The sequence below is a fragment of the Topomyia yanbarensis genome, chromosome 3 (genome assembly GCF_030247195.1).
Source record: "Topomyia yanbarensis strain Yona2022 chromosome 3, ASM3024719v1, whole genome shotgun sequence".
Classification (NCBI taxonomy): Eukaryota; Metazoa; Arthropoda; class Insecta; order Diptera; family Culicidae; genus Topomyia; species Topomyia yanbarensis.
In genome coordinates this window covers 253405218-253426565 of record NC_080672.1, presented here as the reverse complement: position 1 = coordinate 253426565, position 21348 = coordinate 253405218, and the positions used below count along the sequence as shown (strand labels likewise).

The 21348-nt window shown below is 39.3% G+C and overlaps 1 protein-coding gene across 10 annotated transcripts in view; it reads left to right on the top strand.

Moving 5' to 3' along the window:
• The window catches only part of LOC131690966 (cell adhesion molecule Dscam2), a 352778-nt gene that overhangs the window by 209038 nt on the left and 122392 nt on the right, over positions 1–21348 (top strand). For all 10 annotated transcript variants that reach the window (XM_058977077.1, XM_058977074.1, XM_058977075.1 and 7 more), the window contains 2 exons: positions 14686–14807; positions 19656–19714. In XM_058977077.1, coding sequence (XP_058833060.1) covers positions 14686–14807; positions 19656–19714 — 181 coding nt within the window. The remainder of the gene's footprint in view (positions 1–14685; positions 14808–19655; positions 19715–21348) is intronic.

Genomic DNA, 21348 nt, shown 5'->3' with positions numbered 1-21348 from the left:
TAATTCTTTACACGTGTTACTATATTTTGGAAGACTTCTGATAACTCTACCTCTTTTAATGGATATTTGTTTGTTTTATAACAGTCAGAGTAAATTTGCAATAAAAATTATTATTCCATTTTTATGAGTTACCGTTCACCAGATAAATGTTTATTCTACTGTTATTTGTAGCAAATTTTATGCTCAACATTTGCCGCGAACAAAGCTTTTTGGTAACTTGTCATGGTTTTGTGTAATTTGACAATCTTCATAAATAGACCCATTGGGTAACTGTGAAACGATGATATATGGGGAACAGTGAAAATTTCTTGTTTTTGTGATCCATATTAAAATGTGAATGGATTCCGATTTTCCACAATAAATACAACTCATTAAATGGAAAGTTTGTCAATTTGGGCAAGTTTTGTAGAAATTATCGGTTCTTTCAGGATTGCATCTTATATGCATATATGGTGGTCCGACATTACGCGATGATATAGTGATATCTTGCGTAAACAAACGATTTGCGTCTCAACATAACTTTAATAGGAAGTATTAGGACCTTTATTCGTCAAAACAAAAGAATGAAATTTGCAAGTTGAATATTTCACTGTAGACGATGTCGTGTTTCATAGTTCCTACCCATGGGGCTCACTGGTACATTTTACCACCGACTGTTTATTATCCAAAAAAAGTTATTTCCCGTGAATTTTGCCAGCTGGAAAAAATATATGTATTAGTTAACAACAGAGTGAAACTATGTATCACTTTTGGCTACACAAATAACATGTATTATCATCAAAATTAAATCGCATAAAAAATGTGTTTCATTGTTACCCCCTCTCCCCTACTGCTTTCTCTCTGTTGTTGTTGTTTATTAAAATTTCCGTAACTGATACTGCCCTGTTGTCGAAGATGAACATCTCGCGTATTACTTCGTTGTATACTGGAGCAAGTATTCTTTCTATCACCTCATATCATATATATATATATATATATATATATATATATATATATATATATATATATATATATATATATATATATATATATATATATATATATATATATATATATATATATATATATATATATATATATATATATATATATATATATATATATATATATATATATATATATATATATATATATATATATATATATATATATATATATATATATATATATATATATATATATATATATATATATATATATAAAAGTCAATGTTTGTATGTATATGATTTATGGATTCCCCAACGGCTGAACCGATTGCCGTCAAAATTTATACATACTAGGCATTTGTTATGGAGAGTTTTTGTGTGCTATTGGTTGGGGATTATCTGCCAGGCAGTTGGCGCCTCGGAACAAATTGTGTTTTCCTCATATTTCGTTGAAAGTCGCAGCAACGCGCGATGGGTATTAGCTAGTTTATTTTATATATAAAAGTCAAAGTTTGTATGTATATGATTTATAGACTCCTAAACGGCTTAACCGATTTCCGTAAAAAATTATACACAGTAGGTATTTGTTATGGAGAGTGTTTGTGTGCTATTGGTTGGGGATTATCTGCCAGGCAGATGGCGCTTCGGAACAAATTGTGTTTTCCTCATATTTCGTTGAAAGTCACAGCAACGCGCGGCGGGTATTAGCTAGTATAATATAAAACAGTGATTCTCAACCTGGGGTCCGCGGGCCCTTAAGGGGCCGCGAAGTCGTTCCGCGAAGAAAAATATATTTTCGGAGTGCATATTGAAGTTTCAAGTCTTGGTTCCTAACAATCTTGGTTCCTATCAGGAATCAGAATATATTGGCTCAAATGGCACGTTCCCCGTACATAGTCGGGGATTTGTGCCTTGCCGTGTGTTTTCATCATTTCCTGAGTGGAAGGAAAGGACAAGGAGGAGTGGGGAAGTAGAATTGGAAGGGTGGGAAAAATAACAGCACAAAACAAAAATAAACAACAGGTAAGTTAAACTCACAAGTAGTTCAACTTGCCTGCGAATAATCCTAAAGCTCTTTACCACATTGGATAAGAAACTTTAGTATGTCTCTGAGTTTCAGTCGACCAAACATGGTTTCGTCTATATAAGGACGGCTGAAGACTCGAAATCGCAATTGCGCTAGCGCTGGACAGTTGCATATCAGATGATATGAGGTTCCGTAGTCGGATTCACAAAGATCACATGAAAAAGACTCAGCGCGCTGAATAGTTGCCATGTGATAATTGAGTTTGCAGTGGCCGGTTAAAGCCCTGGTCAGCATGCCGCAGTGGAGCTTCGAAAAATGTAAGAGATTTTTCGAAACCACTGGGCATGGTTGTTCTAGAAACGCCTTTGTTTGGCGACACGTTTGTAGATTTCTCCAATAATTGCGGTGCTCGGACAAAGCCCAGGACCGTATTTTTTCCCTTATCCAACTTGTCGAAATTGGCAGGGCGGGCTCAGGACCAACGAAGTCAATCGCTGAACCTGCCCTGGCCAATTCGTCAGCCCATTCATTTCCAGTAATACCGCAATGTCCGGGCACCCAGACAAGGTAGATAGTGTTGACAATGCTTAGTTCTTCGATTTGGGTTCGGCACGCGATCACTAGCTTGGACCGGGATTTGTCTGAGCTAAGGGCCTTGATTGCAGCCTGACTATCGGAGCAGAAGTTTATAACTCTGCCGGACAAACTCAGTTGAAGGGCCGATTGCACCCCGCACATAATCGCAAAGATTTCTGCTTGGAATACAGTACAATATCTACCTAGTGAGTGAGATTGTTCCAATCTCATTTCACGACAGTAGACACCAGCACCAGCACGTCCCTCCATCAGAGAACCGTCAGTGTAACAGACTACTTGCGTTTGTTGTTGTCTTTCCATAAAGCCAGACAACCACTCCTCTCGAGAGGGAATCTTCACATGGAATGTCCTGTAAGGAAAACTACAAGTGAGTGTAATATCGCTGGGAGCAAGAATATCTTCACCCCATGTAACCATTTGTGACCACAATCGTATATGACTGGTAGCAAGATCAACATGATTACTGTTCCAAAGCCCAGTAACCTGCAGTCTGTATGCACATGATAGTGCTTCTTGTTTTAAGTGTATGTGTAATGGTTTGATATTTAGAAGTGCCTCAAGAGCAGCAGTCGGAGTCGTGGTGAAAGCACCAGTCAACGCCATGAGCGCCATTCTTTGCAGATGGTTTAGCTTTGACTGGACTGTCACCACCTCTCCCCTCTGCCACCACACAAGGCATCCGTATGACAGTATTGGACGTACAATTGTCGTGTAAATCCAATAGATGTATTTAGGTTTGAGACCCCAGGTCTTTCCAAAAGTTCGTCTGCACTGCCCGAAGGCCATGCACGCTTTCTTGACTCTGAACTCAATGTGAGCAGACCAATTCAGTTTGGAATCCAATATGACTCCAACGTATTTGACTTGATCCGCACACAGTAGCTCAGAATCAAAGAACTGCAAGGGACGAACCCCGGTTGTTATTCGCTTCTTCGTGAAAAGAACCATTGAAGTTTTGCTTGGGTTAACTGATAGTTTAACTTGTCGACACCACTGTTCGACAGCTCTTAATGCCTGTTGCATCAAGTCAAAGATTGTTCCGATGCAAAATCCAGTAATTAGTATTTGGTAATCGTCAGCAAACCCGTAGGTTGGAAATCCAAGCTCATTGAGTTTCTTCAACAAGCCGTCAGCTACTAAGTTCCATAACAAAGGTGACAGAACGCCGCCCTGAGGACAACCGCAAATACTCAACTTCCGTATCTCAGCCTGTCGCAGTGACGAGCAAAGCATGCGGTTACTAAGCATTGCGTTTATCCAACCTGAGATACATGCAGGTATCCCATGACCGCGCGTCGCTTCCAGAATAGACTGGAAGGACACATTGTCAAAAGCACCCTCAATATCTAGGAATACACCCAAGCTAGATTGCTTGAGCGAGAAGGCTTTCTCAATGTTGTAAACAACATCGTGAAGCAGAGTGATCGTGGATTTCCCACACTGATATGCATGTTGCATTTTGTGCAGTGGATATTCAACTAAACTAACGTTCCTGATGTGATGATCGATTATCCGTTCCAAAGCTTTCAGAAGAAAAGAACTTAAGCTGATTGGCCTAAAACTCTTGGCTTCTTCATAGCTTGAGCGCCCCCCTTTGGGAATAAATCTAACAGTTATTTCTCGCCATGCTTTCGGGATATACCCGGTAGCAAGACTGGAAAGCAAAATCTTTTTCAAGACATGTTTAAGAATATCAAATCCCTTTTGCAGTAGCACGGGAAGTATCCCATCTTTTCCGGGTGATTTGTATGGAGCAAAGCTGTCAACTGCCCACTTGACCGATTCAGTGGAAACCAATGTGCGTGCTAACGCCCACGAGTCCGAATCACCAGAATGAGATCTGTGAACGTTGATCAACTCCGGATCGATACAGCCTGAAAAGTGTGTGTCGAAGAGACAATTAAGAACATCTTTTTCGTCCGTCACATAAACACCATCTCTGGTTTTCAAGGAGTTCATCTGAAAATCATTCGATTTGGAGAGAATTTTATTTAATCTGCTAGCCTCGTTCAGACTAGAGACATTAGTGCATAGGCTTTGCCAGCCAGCCCGTTCTGCAGATCTAAGACATTTCTTATATGCACTACGAGCTGACCTGAAAGCCCTGGAGTCATCACGCTGACGCCGATTCCAAGCTCTTCTCATAACTTTCTTCATTCTTTCAAGCTCAGCCCTCCACCAAGGGGTTCCCCTAGTCGATTTAACAGTACGAAGTGGACAAGCTTCTTCGTAGGATGCTAATATGAATGAGTTTGTCGTATCCACGACGTCATCTAAGTCGTCTAGTTGACTAATTGTTGGAAAATATCCATGAAATTTAGTCGCCAAGTTTTCCAAAAAGAGGTCCCAGTTTGTAGATTTAGGATTACGATAGGTCACCACATTGAAGGTGACATCAAAATGCTCGAAAAATATATATTTATGATCGGATAGAGACGGTTCAGTTTCATTTGGAACCTGCCAATTTCCCAGTTCATGCAAAATTCTATCAGAGCAAAGTGTTATGTCTAACACCTCCTCCCTCCCAGACCTCGCAAAAGTTGGTCGGTTTCCCACATTCAGAATATGGAGATTTGTACTACTTATGTACTCCATCAGTTCAGAGCCTCTCAGATTGATGTCTGAGCTGCCCCAAATGATGTGATGAGCATTCGCATCACTGCCGATAATGAGCGGAAGCCCATTTCTGCTACAATATGATACAACGCTTTTGAAATCATCAGAAGGAGATGATTCGTTATGCGGTAGGTATGCTGAACAATATATATATTTTTTGTCTACGTTTTCGACAGTCAATGTAACTGTGACAACACAGATATCGCGAGTTGTGAGCTCCGATATGAGACACGCGTCAATAGCCTTATTTGCAAGAATGCAAGCACGAGGCATTTCACGTGGGTTAGTCATGCCTGTCTTGTTGTAAGCAATGAAGGCAGTGTTAAGTAACTTTCCAAAATAGAAGTTTCCTTTATGGAAATACGGTTCTTGAACCAATGCTATGGAAGCTTTACCTTCCTGCATGAGTCGAGATAAATTCATAGTTGCTGTACGTTTATGTTGGAGATTGACTTGTGCTATTCTAACCATTTTTGATTAGAGAACTGTACATTTCATCTCCAACACAAATTGCACAACAACTAGAGGACACCAAGCGAGTTGGGATGTTAACGCATTTAGCGAGCCATATCAGGTTTAAATGGGACATGATCATTTGATTCCCACGATTTGCGAAGAAAATAATGGTCCACTGTGTCAGAGATTCGCATAACACAGCAAGGGCAAAACCCAAAATGCTCCGTGCGCGACTGGCATATTTTAGACCCTCCAATCATTAAGTCCTCGGCACGGAACTACACCTTGACTTAGGGTCTCCTACTTTCAGTCGCCTCCTACGACATGGCAGCAGGACTCCAGTGGCTCAATTCTAGGCCGGATACCACACGGCCTCTGGGCAGGTTCATCTGTACACATCGAAATTTGATAATCGAAACTCAACAAAACTTCACCGAAGTACCATCAGCCGAGAGTCTCTGCAAACCCCCAGCCAACAAAAATTCGGCAAAATTAAGTGGATCATCGGTGAAAAAAATCGGTGTGTAGAGTGAACGTTCCGCTGCGTAATGCAGCATACTGGGGAGTTCGCCCGACTTTTCCCAGGCTCCGTTCGCCATTGAGAATGTTTTAAACCCCCTCAACAATTTTACCCATAGCACGGGTCGCATGACACTATGGAATTGGGGTTCCCTGTTTGATAGATTTTTACCACTGAAACAGGTAGTCCGTAGTGTTATTCTTAGCCGGTTGAAACAACCACTACCGACACTACACGGCTTATCTAGGCTGTTCGGTGAAAGAAGCTGACATTGAAGAACAGCTTCCATATTTAGATGGGCGAACAGCCGCAGAAGGAAGGAAGGAAGGAAGGATAATGGGAGGAGAGGGATTTGGGCTAAGCGCTTATTTAAAGGCGGCGCTGACTCGCCTTGTCAGGGCTGCTTTAGGGCATGTGGTATTTAGGCCTAGGACGTATAGGGCCCACTACCTCGTCCTACCACACCCGCAGTCAGCCCCCGCTGCTGGTTCGGGTCGCGAATCACAACTAGTTGCTATCGCGATTAAGCATTATCCACCACCTATGACCCGCCCGGTTGCTTGCAGCTCAGCTTCCCACGTAGCGTTCCTCCACCACCACGGGGCCCGGGTTGGTTCCTAACAATCTGACAATCTGAAAATAACATAGCATACAAAATCGATGTTTATCCGTGGGGGTCCGCAGCAACCCAAGGAGATTTTTAAGGGGTCCGTGGTACGAAAAATGTTGAGATATAAAACATTAAATAATTTGCTGCTAGATGTTGTTTTCATTTAGTTCAAGAAGTTCGAAATTCCGCGCGAAATTTCGTGCGAAATTCCATGCGTTATTCATGCGATCTCGCGCGAATCTCGTGTGAAATTTCGTGCGAAATTCCGTACGAAATTTCGCGCAGAATTTCGCACGAGATTTCGCATGAAATTTCACACGGAATCGCACGAAATTTCGCATGGAATTGTGCATGGAATTTCGCGCGAAATTTAGCACGGAATTTCGCACGGAATTTCGTGCGGAAGTTCGTACGGAATTCCGCACAAAATTTCGCACGGAATTTCGCGCGGAATTCGCACGAAATTTCGCGCGGAATTCGCACGAAATTTCGCGCGGAATTTCGCACGAAATTTCGCGCGGAATTTCGCACGATTTTTCGTTTGAAATTTCGTGTGAAATTCTATGCGAAATTCCGCGCGAGATTTCGAGCGCATTTTGTGTAAAATTTCCGCGCGAAATTTCGTGCGAATTCCGTGCGAAATTCCGTGTGAAATTCCATGCGAAATCTCGTGCGAAATGCTGTGCGAAATTTCGCGCGGTATTCCATGCGAATTTTTCTGCGCGATTCCGTGCAAAATCCCGTGTGAAATTCCATGCGAAATCTCGTGCGAAATTTTGTGCGAAATGCCGTGCAAAAATTCGTGCGAAATTCTGTGCGAAATTCAGTGTGAAATTCAGTGTGCAATTCAGTGTGAAATTCTGTGTGAAATTCCATATGAAATTCCGTGCGAAATTCCGTTTGAAATAAGGTGCGAAATTCCGTGCGAAATTTCATGCGAAATTCCGTGCGAAATATCGTGCGAAATTCCGTGCGAAATTCCGTGCGAAATTCCGTGCGAAATTCTGTGCGAAATTCTGTGCGAAATTCTGTGCGAAATTCCGTGCGTAGTTCCGTGCGTAGTTCCGTGCGTAATTCCGTGCGAAATTCCGTACGAAATTCCGTGCGAACCTTTGACCAAAATTTCGTGGGAAATTCAGTGTGAAATTTCGGGAGAATCCCGTGCGCAATTTCGCGCGAAATTCTTGTGTGTGACATTTTGCGCGAAATTCCGCACGGAATTTCGCACGACATGTCGCACAGAATTTCGCACGAAATTTCCTATTGTAATCCTCAAGTTTTAAGAAACTTTTAAATGTATATTGCAAAAATAGGCACCTTCAAGTTGTAATGGTACCGTCCCTTATCAAATAAACAGACTATATTAAAAATGTAGTATTACAAATCACCTCTCTATTGCGTCAAGAAAAAATACCGAAATAACCCTATTTTTTCGCGTTGTGGAGTGGTGAAATTTTAGTTTACGAAAGGTTGAAACATCCTCCGTAGGTGGGCCACAGTTGGCTCTTTACCCTCATGACAATGCGTTTCGATATTTCTGCCAAATTTGCCAGATCGTAAAAATTCGATCCATAGTGGTGCGGGTTCCCTGATACATTCTCTCCGGTGAACTCTGCTGTGTTTGATAATTGGAGCGGTGGTAAACAGTTGGTTAGTTGGTCGACGCATCAAAGCATTTTAGATTTAGAGAAAGATGGGGTAAAACGCACTTAGGAAATATGATCATAACTCAGTTATAGCCATTAATTGGGACAATTTAATTAATTTTCCTCTGTAGTCACAATAACAACGCTTTACAAAATGTTCAAAAATATAAAAAAAGATGGGTGGGTAATATCAGAGACATAACCGGAGTGAAGTAGAATACACCATTTATATGAATATGTAGGTTATCAACGGAGTTTTTCGGAACAAGGAAAGACTTCTAATTAATTCTTCATTAAAATAATGGTGGTCCTGAAAAGGACCGTTTATGTTCGCTTTGGCGAATGATGCGCTTGATTCGATTCCCGTTGGATGCTGCTGACTTCTGCTCTCTATTTCCGGATTGAACTGTTGTCCATGGGTGCGATACTGACATGATTAGTGCAGCTGTAGCGTTATAAACCGTTTATGATTTCTTTCTGCATCGTATAATGAAAATGTTAAATTGCTGGATCAATTAAAGAAAGATGGCGTTTGGTCACGGGTTTCTTACATTAATATTTTATTGCGTCTATCACCTGCGTTTCAAAGGTCTATGTCTTCATCTCCAGGACAAAATATTATCTTTGTCAAGTTGGTTTGAACATTTGAACGGAAGACGCAACGCACTGATCGACCTCAGCTAATCCCCGCACACATCACTCATTGCTCAGTGTGCTAGTGATGTGTGCGGGGACCGGCACAGGTAGATCAGTGCGTTGCGTTTTGCGTTCAAATGTTTAAACTAACTTGACAAAGAAAATATTGTTAGTGTTTTTACCCTGAAAAGGAAGGCATAGATCTTCGAAACGCAGGTGATAGACGTAAATCAATATTATTGTAAGAAACCCGTGACCAAATGCCATCTCTCATTACTGAAAACAAAGTGATCGTTCATCTTTCTATCGGATCAATTAAGGAAAGTATTGGCCTGTGATATGAAAAGTACGAAATATATCTTCGGCTTTCTACATTGCAGTTCTTGACAAACACTACATCAATGCATGTACCTCCAAGTGTAGTTGTTTGTGAAGGATCAGTAATAAGAGAAATGAACAAATTTCATGTTTTCCTGCTTTGAAATGTCTATGTTAAAATCTCCCGAAACAACCATCGGGATATTTTTCCGAGCGTAAGGAAATAAATTACGTGTAACGAAAAATTGCTTTTCTTTAAATGTTGTATCTGGCGAAATGCATACAGCAACCAGTAACGTTTTAATACCTTTTAGCATAACTTCTGCTGCACAAATATCACCATTATAATCCGCCAGAGACAAATTCGCGTCATGCTCTTCACTGACTTGTTCAATTTCATGAACAATAGCCATAGTAGATGCAGTGGTCTTTTCATAAATTGCAACACCACCAGCTCTAGAATTAGGACGCTTATATTCGGTGATACAACTATAACCGTTTATATCCACAGAAGAACAATTGTTCAACCAAGTCTCACTTAAGGCTAAAATGTTGACTATGGTTAGTAAATTGTCCGTTGAAATATCTGAGAAATGAGCATTCAAACTTTGGACGTAAAAACTTATCAAGTTGCAACTATGATCTATCGCTCCAATAAAATTCAGTAATTCACTGTTAATAGTCGACAGCTGATGATCTGACAGGCGTACTAGCTCTGTTCTCAATTCAGTCATTCGGGATGAATTACTACCGTTAGAGTGGTGAAATTTGAAAATTTTTTTTCGAGTTTGTTAAAAAAAGTCCATCCATTGATGTAACTCGTGATAATCCTACATATACTAATTGTTGTTCTAAACATTTATCGTAATCAAACACAATTTCAGAAAAGGTACCTCCTTGTGATTTGTGTACTGTGAGTGCACACGCACTAACGAGCGGGAATTGAATCCGTTTACAAGTGATGCTGCCAAGCTTTATACTGGCTGATCGTTTTGTAACAGGAACCCAATCAAATTTCAAGGGACTTTGGAATATACCAAAGGTCTTGATTTAATTCTCAAAGCGGTACCGATAACATCACTTTCGAATTTTAGCCAAAGTCGGGTAATACGTTCACTGGAATCATCTTCGCAGTGTTCGATATATTTGAGTTCCCAATAGCACCATTAACCATACCATCTTCAACGTCAATGTTGGTAGTGATCATATAGGACATGCCGAGTGTTAATCGCAATAAGTACACACCAAAAAAATCTGAATTTTATCGTTGACGTAATTGCAAACATGACACAATTCAACAAACCGTAATTTACGATATGACGGAACATTACCGCGTTCCGTTTAATTTTACATGAAACGTATACTTTACATGCGCAACAACATAAAATTACACTTCCTACCATTCAGAACAAACGCTGTATGTGGAGTAAAATTACATGATTTACGAAATTAAACGTCATGTAAAATTAAAATCAATCGTAAAACTAAGTCATTTTTGATGCTCGTATATGTCAGGATCAGGAGACGTAAATTTACACTATTTTTTTTCTAGGTGTGTAAGGTAAACCACCTGTCTCTACAACGCTCATTTTATGTAGCTTAACCCTAGCACTAGCTAGTTGTTCCGCATTTCTGTAGCCTGTGAAAATATCTTCGACAATAAAATCAAGTCCCTCACGATCACGCAATGTTTCAGTATTATACCTCTCCACATCCACATTACGATGGAAGAGGCGTATTGCATTAGGAACATTTTGACTACACCACTCCGCTGTTCGGAATCGACTCTCGATCAGTTCAGTTTCTTAAGTAGTAAGTGCCTCGCCAGTACCAATTTTTGTAAGAATAGATGAAAATTCCACATCAGATTGTCGCATAACTTGCACTAACGGGAAGAAATTTAGAGATTGCCAAAGTATAGGTCCGCAAATGGAGTTCCTACAAGGCTTGTAAACTGGACGCGCATTGACAGGTGGCAACTGACGAAGATCACCACAGAATATAAGATGAATTCCGCCAAATGGTTCATCATAGTTTCCAGTAATGTCTTGCAAACGTGTATGTATGATATTAAGTATATCTGCACCTATCATACTTACTTCATCGATAATGATCGCTTTAACACCTATAAAAGCATTTCGATAAAGTTGAAGTGTTTCAAATCCAAGTTTAGAATTATTTCTGCGCGCCATTGTAATACGGAACGCGGAATGAACTGTAGTACCACCAATAGCGACAGCTGCTTTACCCGTTGAAGCACAAGCAACATATGCATTTTTCAACGAATTATGCGCTTGACTGAAGCGATTGTACGTCTCCATAAGTATTCGAAGAGTAAAGGTTTTACCACATCCTGCAGGACCAGTGAAAAATATCTGCAAAGGTGTGTTTGTTCCGTCAAAACTGTGCAATATATTTATCAAATGTAGAACCAAGTTTCGTTGTTCGACATTTGTTGTCCTGACCATAGCACAATACTCTTGCTTGCTCATGACGTTACGTTCACTCTCTTCGGTTATACGAAGGTATTCTTCGACGATTTGTTCGAGATTAATGTTACAATCATATTGTTTCAACTTATTCAATATGAAAGACTCATTTTGATCATATAAATCAATGAATTTGTTACAATCAAGAATGTCGCAAGCCTCATTCCGGAATGGTAGAAATAGAAGTACCATTTCGCGCTTGTAATCATTTAACTCTGTTATTTTATATTTTCTCCACCGGATTACTCGAGGAGTACTTCGTTGCTTGTATGTGTTACTACTACTTTTATCTTTCGTGTAACACGCTACGAAATCAGCCAAACAAATGATTTCTAGACCATCGCGCTTCTCATATTTCTGGATTATGTTCAGCGTCCATACATCCGTCGAATCATCATCGATGCCTTCCTCGTCCATTTGTTTAGTGTGTTTTCTAGATTTTATTCGCTCATGTGGCCACATTGTTGGTATAAATTCAACTTTTCTGCTGGCTTCTGACATTGGTTGTCGTAGTAAATGTCAAGCAGCTTCTTGGGCACACATTTCTACTGAATTCAGCATTTTAATACTGACTTTCTTCAGTAGTGCAGCGAAATCTTGATCGGGATATTCATCTTGTAACTTGATCATTTCATGATGCAAGTTACTAATACCCCTGTTTGTTTTGTTGACATATTCAACAACATACACAGCACATGAATATTCGAATTGAAGATCCATGCTCGAAAGTAATTTATTAGCAACCCATGGATTATATGGATTGGTCCATAGTTCTTCTATTGTACGCTTCAGTGCGAGCCAAGCTAGTATAAAGAGGGATACTGTATCTGAGCGTTTTATTGTGTTTCACCTTCATCGTGCTCATTTCTCTGGAAATCGTCTACCAACGAACACGTTCGTACTAAGCAGACTGCTCGTAAATCAACTGGATGGAAGGCTCCTCGAAAGCAGCTGGCAACGAAGGCTGCGCGTAAAAGTGCACCGGTTAGTCGTGGAGTGAACAAAACTTATCGTTATCAACCGGGAACAGACGCTTTCCGTGAGATCCGTCGTTACCAGGATTGTTGGAAGAACTAATCTGTGCAATTCACGTCAAGCGAGTCACCGTGAAGAACGTGTTTAAGGCTACAGCTTTTAAATTATCTAAAGAATCCAAAAGCCCTTTTCAGGGCCACCCAATTGATTGTTTACGAATTAGAATTTTCTGTTTTATTATAGAAAATTTCGCTCTATACTATTTAGAAACAAACGTTCGAACGCTTGATCATGAAGAGATTAGCTATGGAATTTCGATTTCGACTTGGTATCAGCAGATTCCAATATTAACTTGACCGGTTAGGGAAACTTTAAATTCAATTCTTTACCAGGATTTGTTTTGGTGGCCCTGAAAAGGACCGAGGGTGGAGTGTGGGTGGCAGCAGGCGAGGACTTACTTCGAGCTGGTATACTTGATAAAGGCCTTTGTGGTACCTTACGATACGGTATGTTTGCCCAGCTCATCCAGCAACAGCAAAAGAAAGGCAATCTGTACCTCGCGCTAGACGAGAAACTGAGATTCGGCCGACAGAACGTGCTGTTGTAGCCAGTACGACTTGCATACGACCCCCGGTTTTATACTTAATACAGTTTATGTTCGAAGCCAAAGGGGCCGGCCGTCGAACAAAAAAGTTAACTTTCATCGACAGAGAGGAGGAGCTAGTCTGGCTCGCTTGTAATCGAATTGTACAAACCAATCATAAAACAGATAATACCTGCTTTCACAAAATCGAATATTTCCATTATTTTCAGTAATTGTACATTCTACAAAATTAGTTACAAAATTGTTGCACATATTTCTAATCAAATTGTGCAAAAATCTAAAGTTTCCTTTCAGTACAACACCAGATATTTGCGTTCAAAGTCTCGTGTAAAATACCGGCCAAAAATTTTTAAACGGGGCCCCTATATTGAAACTTTAGAAGTATTCTACTTCAAAATATTCCATTTTCCAAAATCATTAGAAATTACTTTTTGAAAAACAAGCAGGGCAAAACGCATCTGTGCAAGGTCAAAATGCACTACAACAATGGGGCAGCATGCACCGCAATAACGAGGCAGAATGCTCGGTGAACAAACAAATAGTTTTGTTTATTGTCGGGATTTCACAAAAGTGTGCCGCAAAGTAGCCTTAGGTTATGCAATTATTAGGTTTATTTTTATGTTTTCGATTAAGAAATTAGCAAGATCAAAGAAGAGGACATTTTGCGCCCAATGGAGCAAAGATACAAAATTGACAAAAGGTGAACTATTTAGTAATTATTCTATAAACAATGCGACAGAATAACAAACAACGGTAAAAATAGGACTGAAATGCACTGATATAATAGTAAAACAACACTTATAAGAGTTGAAAATCCTTGTTGCGCGAGCCACAATAATTGCATGAGAACAGCACGTTACTGTTTCTTGTTTATTTTTGGGCTGCTATTGATATACGATTATCAAACCTTGACAGTGTATGTTTACTATTACGAACTTTTGGCCAGTGCAATTTTTGATATAAGCAAGGGGCGCATTTTGTCCCGGGGTACGTTTTACCCCATCTTTCCCTGTTAAAAACTGTTAACAGAAGGTTGACGAGATGATAAACATAACAATACAATCAACCAAAATCACGATTCTATTGGAAAAATTAATGGTGTAGCTTAGAAAGACTTGCTTATGTTTGAAATTCTTTGAATTTAGTTTATTTGGGTTTGTTGGAGATAATTAAAACTTTTCTACTATTCCCACTAACAGAGCTGAATAGAACTTTGCATATCATGAAGAATGTTCTTAATTGAATTGAGTTTCATTTTCTTTCAGATGGAGTGGTCGGTAGCGACAACTAACCACGAGCTGGTTTATGCTTCGCCAAATGGAAGTCTGATTTTTTACCCTTTTTCTGCGGATAAGTTTCGTCATGAGATTCACTCTACAGTCTATAGGTAAGTCTGGTGTACATTTCTATTCATAGCCGTAGCTCGCTTCATAATTTCATATCTAATTCCACCTTCAAAGAAGCGCATTTTGTTGGTAGTCTTAAAGACAATAAAACAAAGCGGGAGCAAATGAAAGAGCCTTCAATGTTCCCAGGGAGACCGGCTCTGGTCTCTAATCTCGATGCAGAAAAAGACTTCATCTATTCCCCGGCGCACAGTCCGGCATCATTAGCATTGGACGGCTTTTCATGGCTGCAAAGTATCGCAGACAAAAAATACAACCCCTGAAGGCACAGGCGAGCCACTCATTTTTATTTAAAATGTTTCCTGGCAAATTCGCAACCCCCAGGGTGCTTCCCGCGCAGTCACCGAAGACAATTATGAGGACGAAAGGCAACTGACTGCCGTTCCCGGAATGAGCACAGTTTTGTTATCTTTAGTTTTATTTTATTTTCCTTTGCAGTGGAGCTACTCCTTTCCATCGTTTTGATTTTAATTAAAATTTTCAAGACAATTCATTCCATTATGATTGCGAAATCAAAGACAAACGAAAGATGAAATGTCAAAAAATGTTGAGTCGGATATGACTACAGCAAAAACCTGTTTTAAACCACTTAGTGGTGCAATTGTGCCTTTCTCATTTGTCCAAACTACAATTCCAGGGCTAGTTATGTTCAATATATTGGTGAAAATGTTAATTACATATTTAGTCTGATTTGCACATACGTGTCGAAGCCGAAACATTTGAAATCAGCGGTAAATCCAGGAGGAGGGTCTGGGGACCGCACCAAAATTTGTTAAAAGATTTGAAATTAGTTTCAATTTTAAAGCAGTTTCAAACTTGAAAGTAATTTAAATTAAATTTTTACTGGTTTTTGTTGAATGCGGTTATTGCGTAAAGTATTCATTTCAAAATCGAAATTCCAGACCCTTTTAGGAAATTTAGGCTTGAAGCAAAAATATTAAATAATGGGGGGTTGTCTTTCGGCAAACTAATTTGAGGTCATACGGATGTGTGTGTGTGTGTTTGCATGTGTGTGTGTTTGCATGTGTGTGTGTTTGTATGTGTGTGTGTGAGAGAGAGAGAGTGAAGGGGATGAATAACCCACAACCGAACAATCCCCCAGCCTATCCTTGAATAACCTCAAACGGGGTATCTTTGATCACCAGAGTAAGTTTGATCAAATGAGACTTTTTTCAGTAACGTACGATAATATGATTCCCTCTAAAAAATCATCGAAATAAAAAACAAACCGGATTCTAAACATGTTCAGCATATAACGGCAACGGTTACTTTGTCATTTAATGTACATTCATTTTATGAACATAAATTCAAATTGAAAATGACATAACTCTCCTGCATTATTTCAATCTGTTCAAACGATCCCTTGTACATTAATGAAAGCAATCAACTTCAACTGAACTGATCACTTTTTTGGAAACCGTAAATATTTTTGTCTAATATTTCATTTTAAAAATCCGAGATTTTTATTGCTAACTATTTAATATCGACTATTTTTCTAAAAAAGTCAGCTGCATCCTTCTAGACAATTTTGTTTTCTTTCGAGACGTCACAATATCAGACCATGAAAATGCCCGCAGATATACAATTTACACAGCATTTCAGGCGTTAATTCTCATTTCGATACACATATTTTGCTGATCAAAGTAACTCCGAAAACAACGAATGAAAATTCGTTCCAGTACTTGTACAGCTACATTACTTGAATTGAAGATAGATATTCAAAAAAAACTTTTGAAAAAGTGATCAATGTTCCCCCATTTTACGTAACCCACTACTTGGTAAAGGTGATTGGGATGAAATAGCTGTGGGTGGATGAGGGGCCCTATTCTCACAGTCACGTCACCTAGTGACTAAAGTAAACTTTGTTCTAGTCACTAGGTGACGTGACTGTGAGAATAGGGCCCGAGTTGGAGGCTTGATGGGGGTGGGGTTGAATTGATGGGACAGGACTTTTGCGGGGGGATTAGGGAAGGGTAGAGTGTAATGGTGGGGGCGGGAGTAACTCCTCACCGTGTACCCTTGGCTACGCCGCTATTAAAATTCAGAAAAGCAATATTAGTTCTGAGTGATTACATAAGGGATCATCCATAAATGACGTAGCATTATATGGGGGAGGGGGGAGTTTTGTATTTTGTGATGATGTGTGACGACAGGGGGTAGGGGGTCATGTCATACTAGGTAGCTTTTTTAAAGGGTAATAGAATAGAATTAAAAAAAAAATTACGGGGACAAGGGGGTGCAGAGTTACCGTCAAGCTACGTAATTACCAGGGGGGCATTTAGAGGTTTGTGACGAAATGCTACGAGGGGGGAGGGGGGTGTTAAAAATCACTCAAAAAATGCTACGTCATTTATGGATCATCCCTAACCTTTCTATACGAGAAAGCCAAAAAGGCAAAAATGTGCCAAAATCCAATTCAATTGTTTCCAAAAATTTTTTCGAGATTATATCAAATCTCGACGTTTCATACATTTTAAAGACGTTTAGCATCAAAAATACAAATTCGATTTTGAAGATTTCCTTTACTCCTGTGAGGTTTTTTTTCAGTTCCTGCTTATATGGAATCAAGAACCGTCGTAGGTGTTATTAAAGCTACTTTGGTTAGTCATTATTGATCTAGTGCTATTCGTAGATTGCATACTAACGATCATCATGTTGCCTATAGGTAGTTCAACTCATCTTGCTTGTGAGATAAATTATCGGGAATGAACTTTATCTCTTTTGAGTTCAGTAAACCAATAGCATGAGAATCATTATTGCCGGCCACGACCATCTTCACCGATACTTAGGATAGGGTAGGAAATGTTGATGTAATACCTACTTAGAGAAGGCCCCCGACTCAGCGACGCTTCCATAGGTATTACGGAGTTGGATTGAAGGACAGGTATAGGTCTAGGATTCGCCACAAGCAGGCAATACGACCACGAAATGAATGTTTTGAAACTACTTTGGTTAGTCATTATTGATCTAGACTAGCGAATCAAAGTAATGTTACATCCATTTTAATAGGTTTTGTATCATTTTGATATCATGGTGGTACCAATTTATATGGGAATTTGCTGCGCAATCTTCAACCCGTAACTACGGAACCGGAAATCCAATCAATAAAAAAAATTAATATCAGCCGATGTACCTTTCATTTGAGACTAAGAATCGATCCAGCCATGTCTGAGAAACAGAGGTTACATTTTTTCCACATACACACATACAAACATTTTCCGATCTCGACGAACTGAGTCGAATGGTATATGACACACAGCTCTCTGTGCCGGGATTAGGTTCAGCCACTAGAAACACAATAATGATGTTGGTGAGGAATGGATACAGTGGAATTTTTTATTGAGTTCAGCACTGCAGGATGCGACGTGTGTGCGCTGCTTGTGAGTTTGCGTTGGGACAAATTAATGTATTTTAATGTTTGTGTGTGAGTTGGGTTGACGATACGAGGTAAATTCTCATGCACAATTTTTTTCATCAGTTTGTAGACACGTACGCTAATGAGCCACACAAGTTTCATACGTGATGCGTTCTATCGCTAAGACATCTGACTACATGCCTCTGTAAATATTTCGAAAGCACGGGTGGACTCAACTGGGTTTGTGCCTATTAAAAGCCGGGAGTTAGTTGGAGATTTTGATGTGCGAGCAGATTGAGCAGTATCAGTTCTGTGTTCAAAATGTTGCGAACTATTCGAAACTATAAAACATATTGGGATGTAATTGTTTCAGGTCTGGTTTCACATTGAAACAGCTATACAAAATAAAACACCGCAGAACATGCACTAAGTTATTGTATTGGTTTCAAACTAGATATGGCATAGTTCTAAAGTTGTCAAAATATCAGATTTGAACGGTAATAAAACTGTAATTTATTAAATAATTTTATTCGTTAGGCCTTTAATCGATAAACAATACTTAATCTAAAGATTGGTTACCAAAGTTCATTAGTACATTATTATAGTTTAACTGAAAAGTGAAGTTACGCATTTTGTGCTTTTCTACCTTTTTTGGTTCATCGAGTTAAAGCTTTACAAATCTTAATGGATTTTCTGTGTGGGACAATTTTATCAAGAGTTATCGTGTTCGCCGCGACGCTCCTCGGCGTGGAAATGGTTGGACGTATACTCTTGGAAGATATGTGCGGCTCTGCGTGACTGAAAATATTTTTTTTTTCGTACACAATGAACCTCTGCAAAGATCTTAACATTACACAAAAGATCCATTGTTGCCTTGCCTTCAACGTCGTATAACAAAATAACTTTCGGTTTGAGTACTTCACACCAAACGCCCCCTTAAACGGGGATGGGTCTATAGCAAATTGTAAAATAAGAAGGAAGGAAAAAAGTTAGAATACGACGTAACATGTTTTACTGAAGGCTATATAGCCTCCAGTCCTCAGATGAGTCGATAGTTTTAATAGATTTAAATTCATTGCGAATTATATTGAAGGGATTTGAAAAAAATGCATTTTAATGTGGTCATGTCCTATACTCAACCCATTAATGTTTTCTTTTTATGTTTATTGGGACTTTAGCCATTTGGCCATTCGTCCAGAGTTTCATTATTCTGTTCACGGATTGTATATTCGAAATAAGTACGTACTTTCATTGCACACTGCATATTCCAATGCAAATATACTAATTGGGGACAATACAAATTTTGTCTTATAGACCAGTAATGAGGTACCATTTGCGATATTTTAATTGGAAAGCGTAATTACGAAAGTTTTACCAGTCTAGGTAAAATTTAATTATATATTCCCAACGGTGTAGTTATCTTTCCACTCTCTAACTAGTCTATTCTTTGTCTCTCTTTCACTCTCTATTTCAGATGTAAATTAAAAAACTTGGTCGGTACAATTTTAAGTCGCGAAGTGCACGTGAAAGGAGGTAAGTCCCAGCCGCAGCCACGACGCAATTAACTGTCGAGACTTTGGAAGAGGAAATTCCAATTTTCTTCTCACTTCTCCCAATGGAATTATATATTTATGCGGTATATCCGCCCGCTCCACTGCCCTTATCACTTCAGCCCGGATGCGCACTACGATGGCGCCTGAAAGTTTGTGAAACTTGTCGTTTAAAATAATTATACATTCTGTTGCAGCCCCAGCTTGCGATGGACAAAAAGCACTCCTCATGTTTAATTATTATTAATCCACAGACCCTTGGCACATACATGTTGCTTTATCAACGGCTTTCATAGACACATGTAAGGATGGTCGCCAAGTGAAGAGAGTCATATCAATTATTTGGTTCCATCTGAATGAAAATTGTAAATATTGCAATTGCTAAGTGAAGTTCCGAGATTGCTACTTTCTTCCACGCCCAAAATTACGGCGAAACAGAATGCAAATCATAATGAAAACAGAAGAATTGAATAGTTTAGTATTAGTAGAGAAAATGCTATACATACAACAAATACTAATATTTGTTCAAATTTGTATTATGTACTTGATATTATATCATTGATTTGCGACTTTGAAACGGCTATGAAATTTGCCGATAACTGTACGGAAACGGATAATTTTCTCCAGAATAACTGATTTTCTAGGTTATCTTAAACGATTGGCATTCTTTGTCTAGCATTGCTAGAAGAAATAAGCTTCATAGTCTGGCCATAATCGGATTGCACGAGACAAACGAGTGCCTCCGTTGTTACTGGTAGTAATAATGATAAGCACATTCCCTACAGCAAAAGGTACTGTATAATGAAAATAGAGAATTGATTAATACTAGCCAGTACAGTCGACTTATAAGAAATTAAATGGGCTCCAATTAGTAACAGACTAGCTCGTCTATCTAACTGCATACTCGTCCACGCCAATCACAGTGGTCGCAATGGTACCGAAACGTGCGTTTAATTAATGGTGCTCTAGGATTTTAGCGATTTTGTGAGTTAGGAACATTTTTTCAGAATGGAAGCCCCCTTCTTTTGATGTATGCTGAATTGTGATTAATTCACCTAAAAGTGAGATAAAAAATTTATTTCTACTAACTTGCGAAAAAAAGTCATGATGTCAATGACAAAGTTGTAGAAAATTCTACTACGAGAAAGCTTGCTAAACATTCCAACAAAATGCAATGGTTGCGTTGCGTTGCGTTGCGAAGCACGGTGCTATTCGTAGATTGCATACTAACGATCATCATGTTGCCTATAGGTAGTTCAACTCATCTTGCTTGTGAGATAAATTATCGGGAATGAACTTTATCTCTTTTGAGTTCAGTAAACCAATAGCATGAGAATCATTATTGCCGGCCACGACCATCTTCACCGATACTTAGGATAGGGTAGGAAATGTTGATGTAATACCTACTTAGAAAAGGCCCCCGACTCAGCGACGCTTCCATAGGTATTACGGAGTTGGATTGAAGGACAGGTATAGGTCTAGGATTCGCCACAAGCAGGCAATGCGACCACGAAATGAATGTTTTTATGCGGTGGGATGGTTAGTCTTTGAGTATACGAATGCTCAAAGCAAAAAGACATTTTTTATGTTTTTCTTGTGTTTAAACTCTGGATAGCC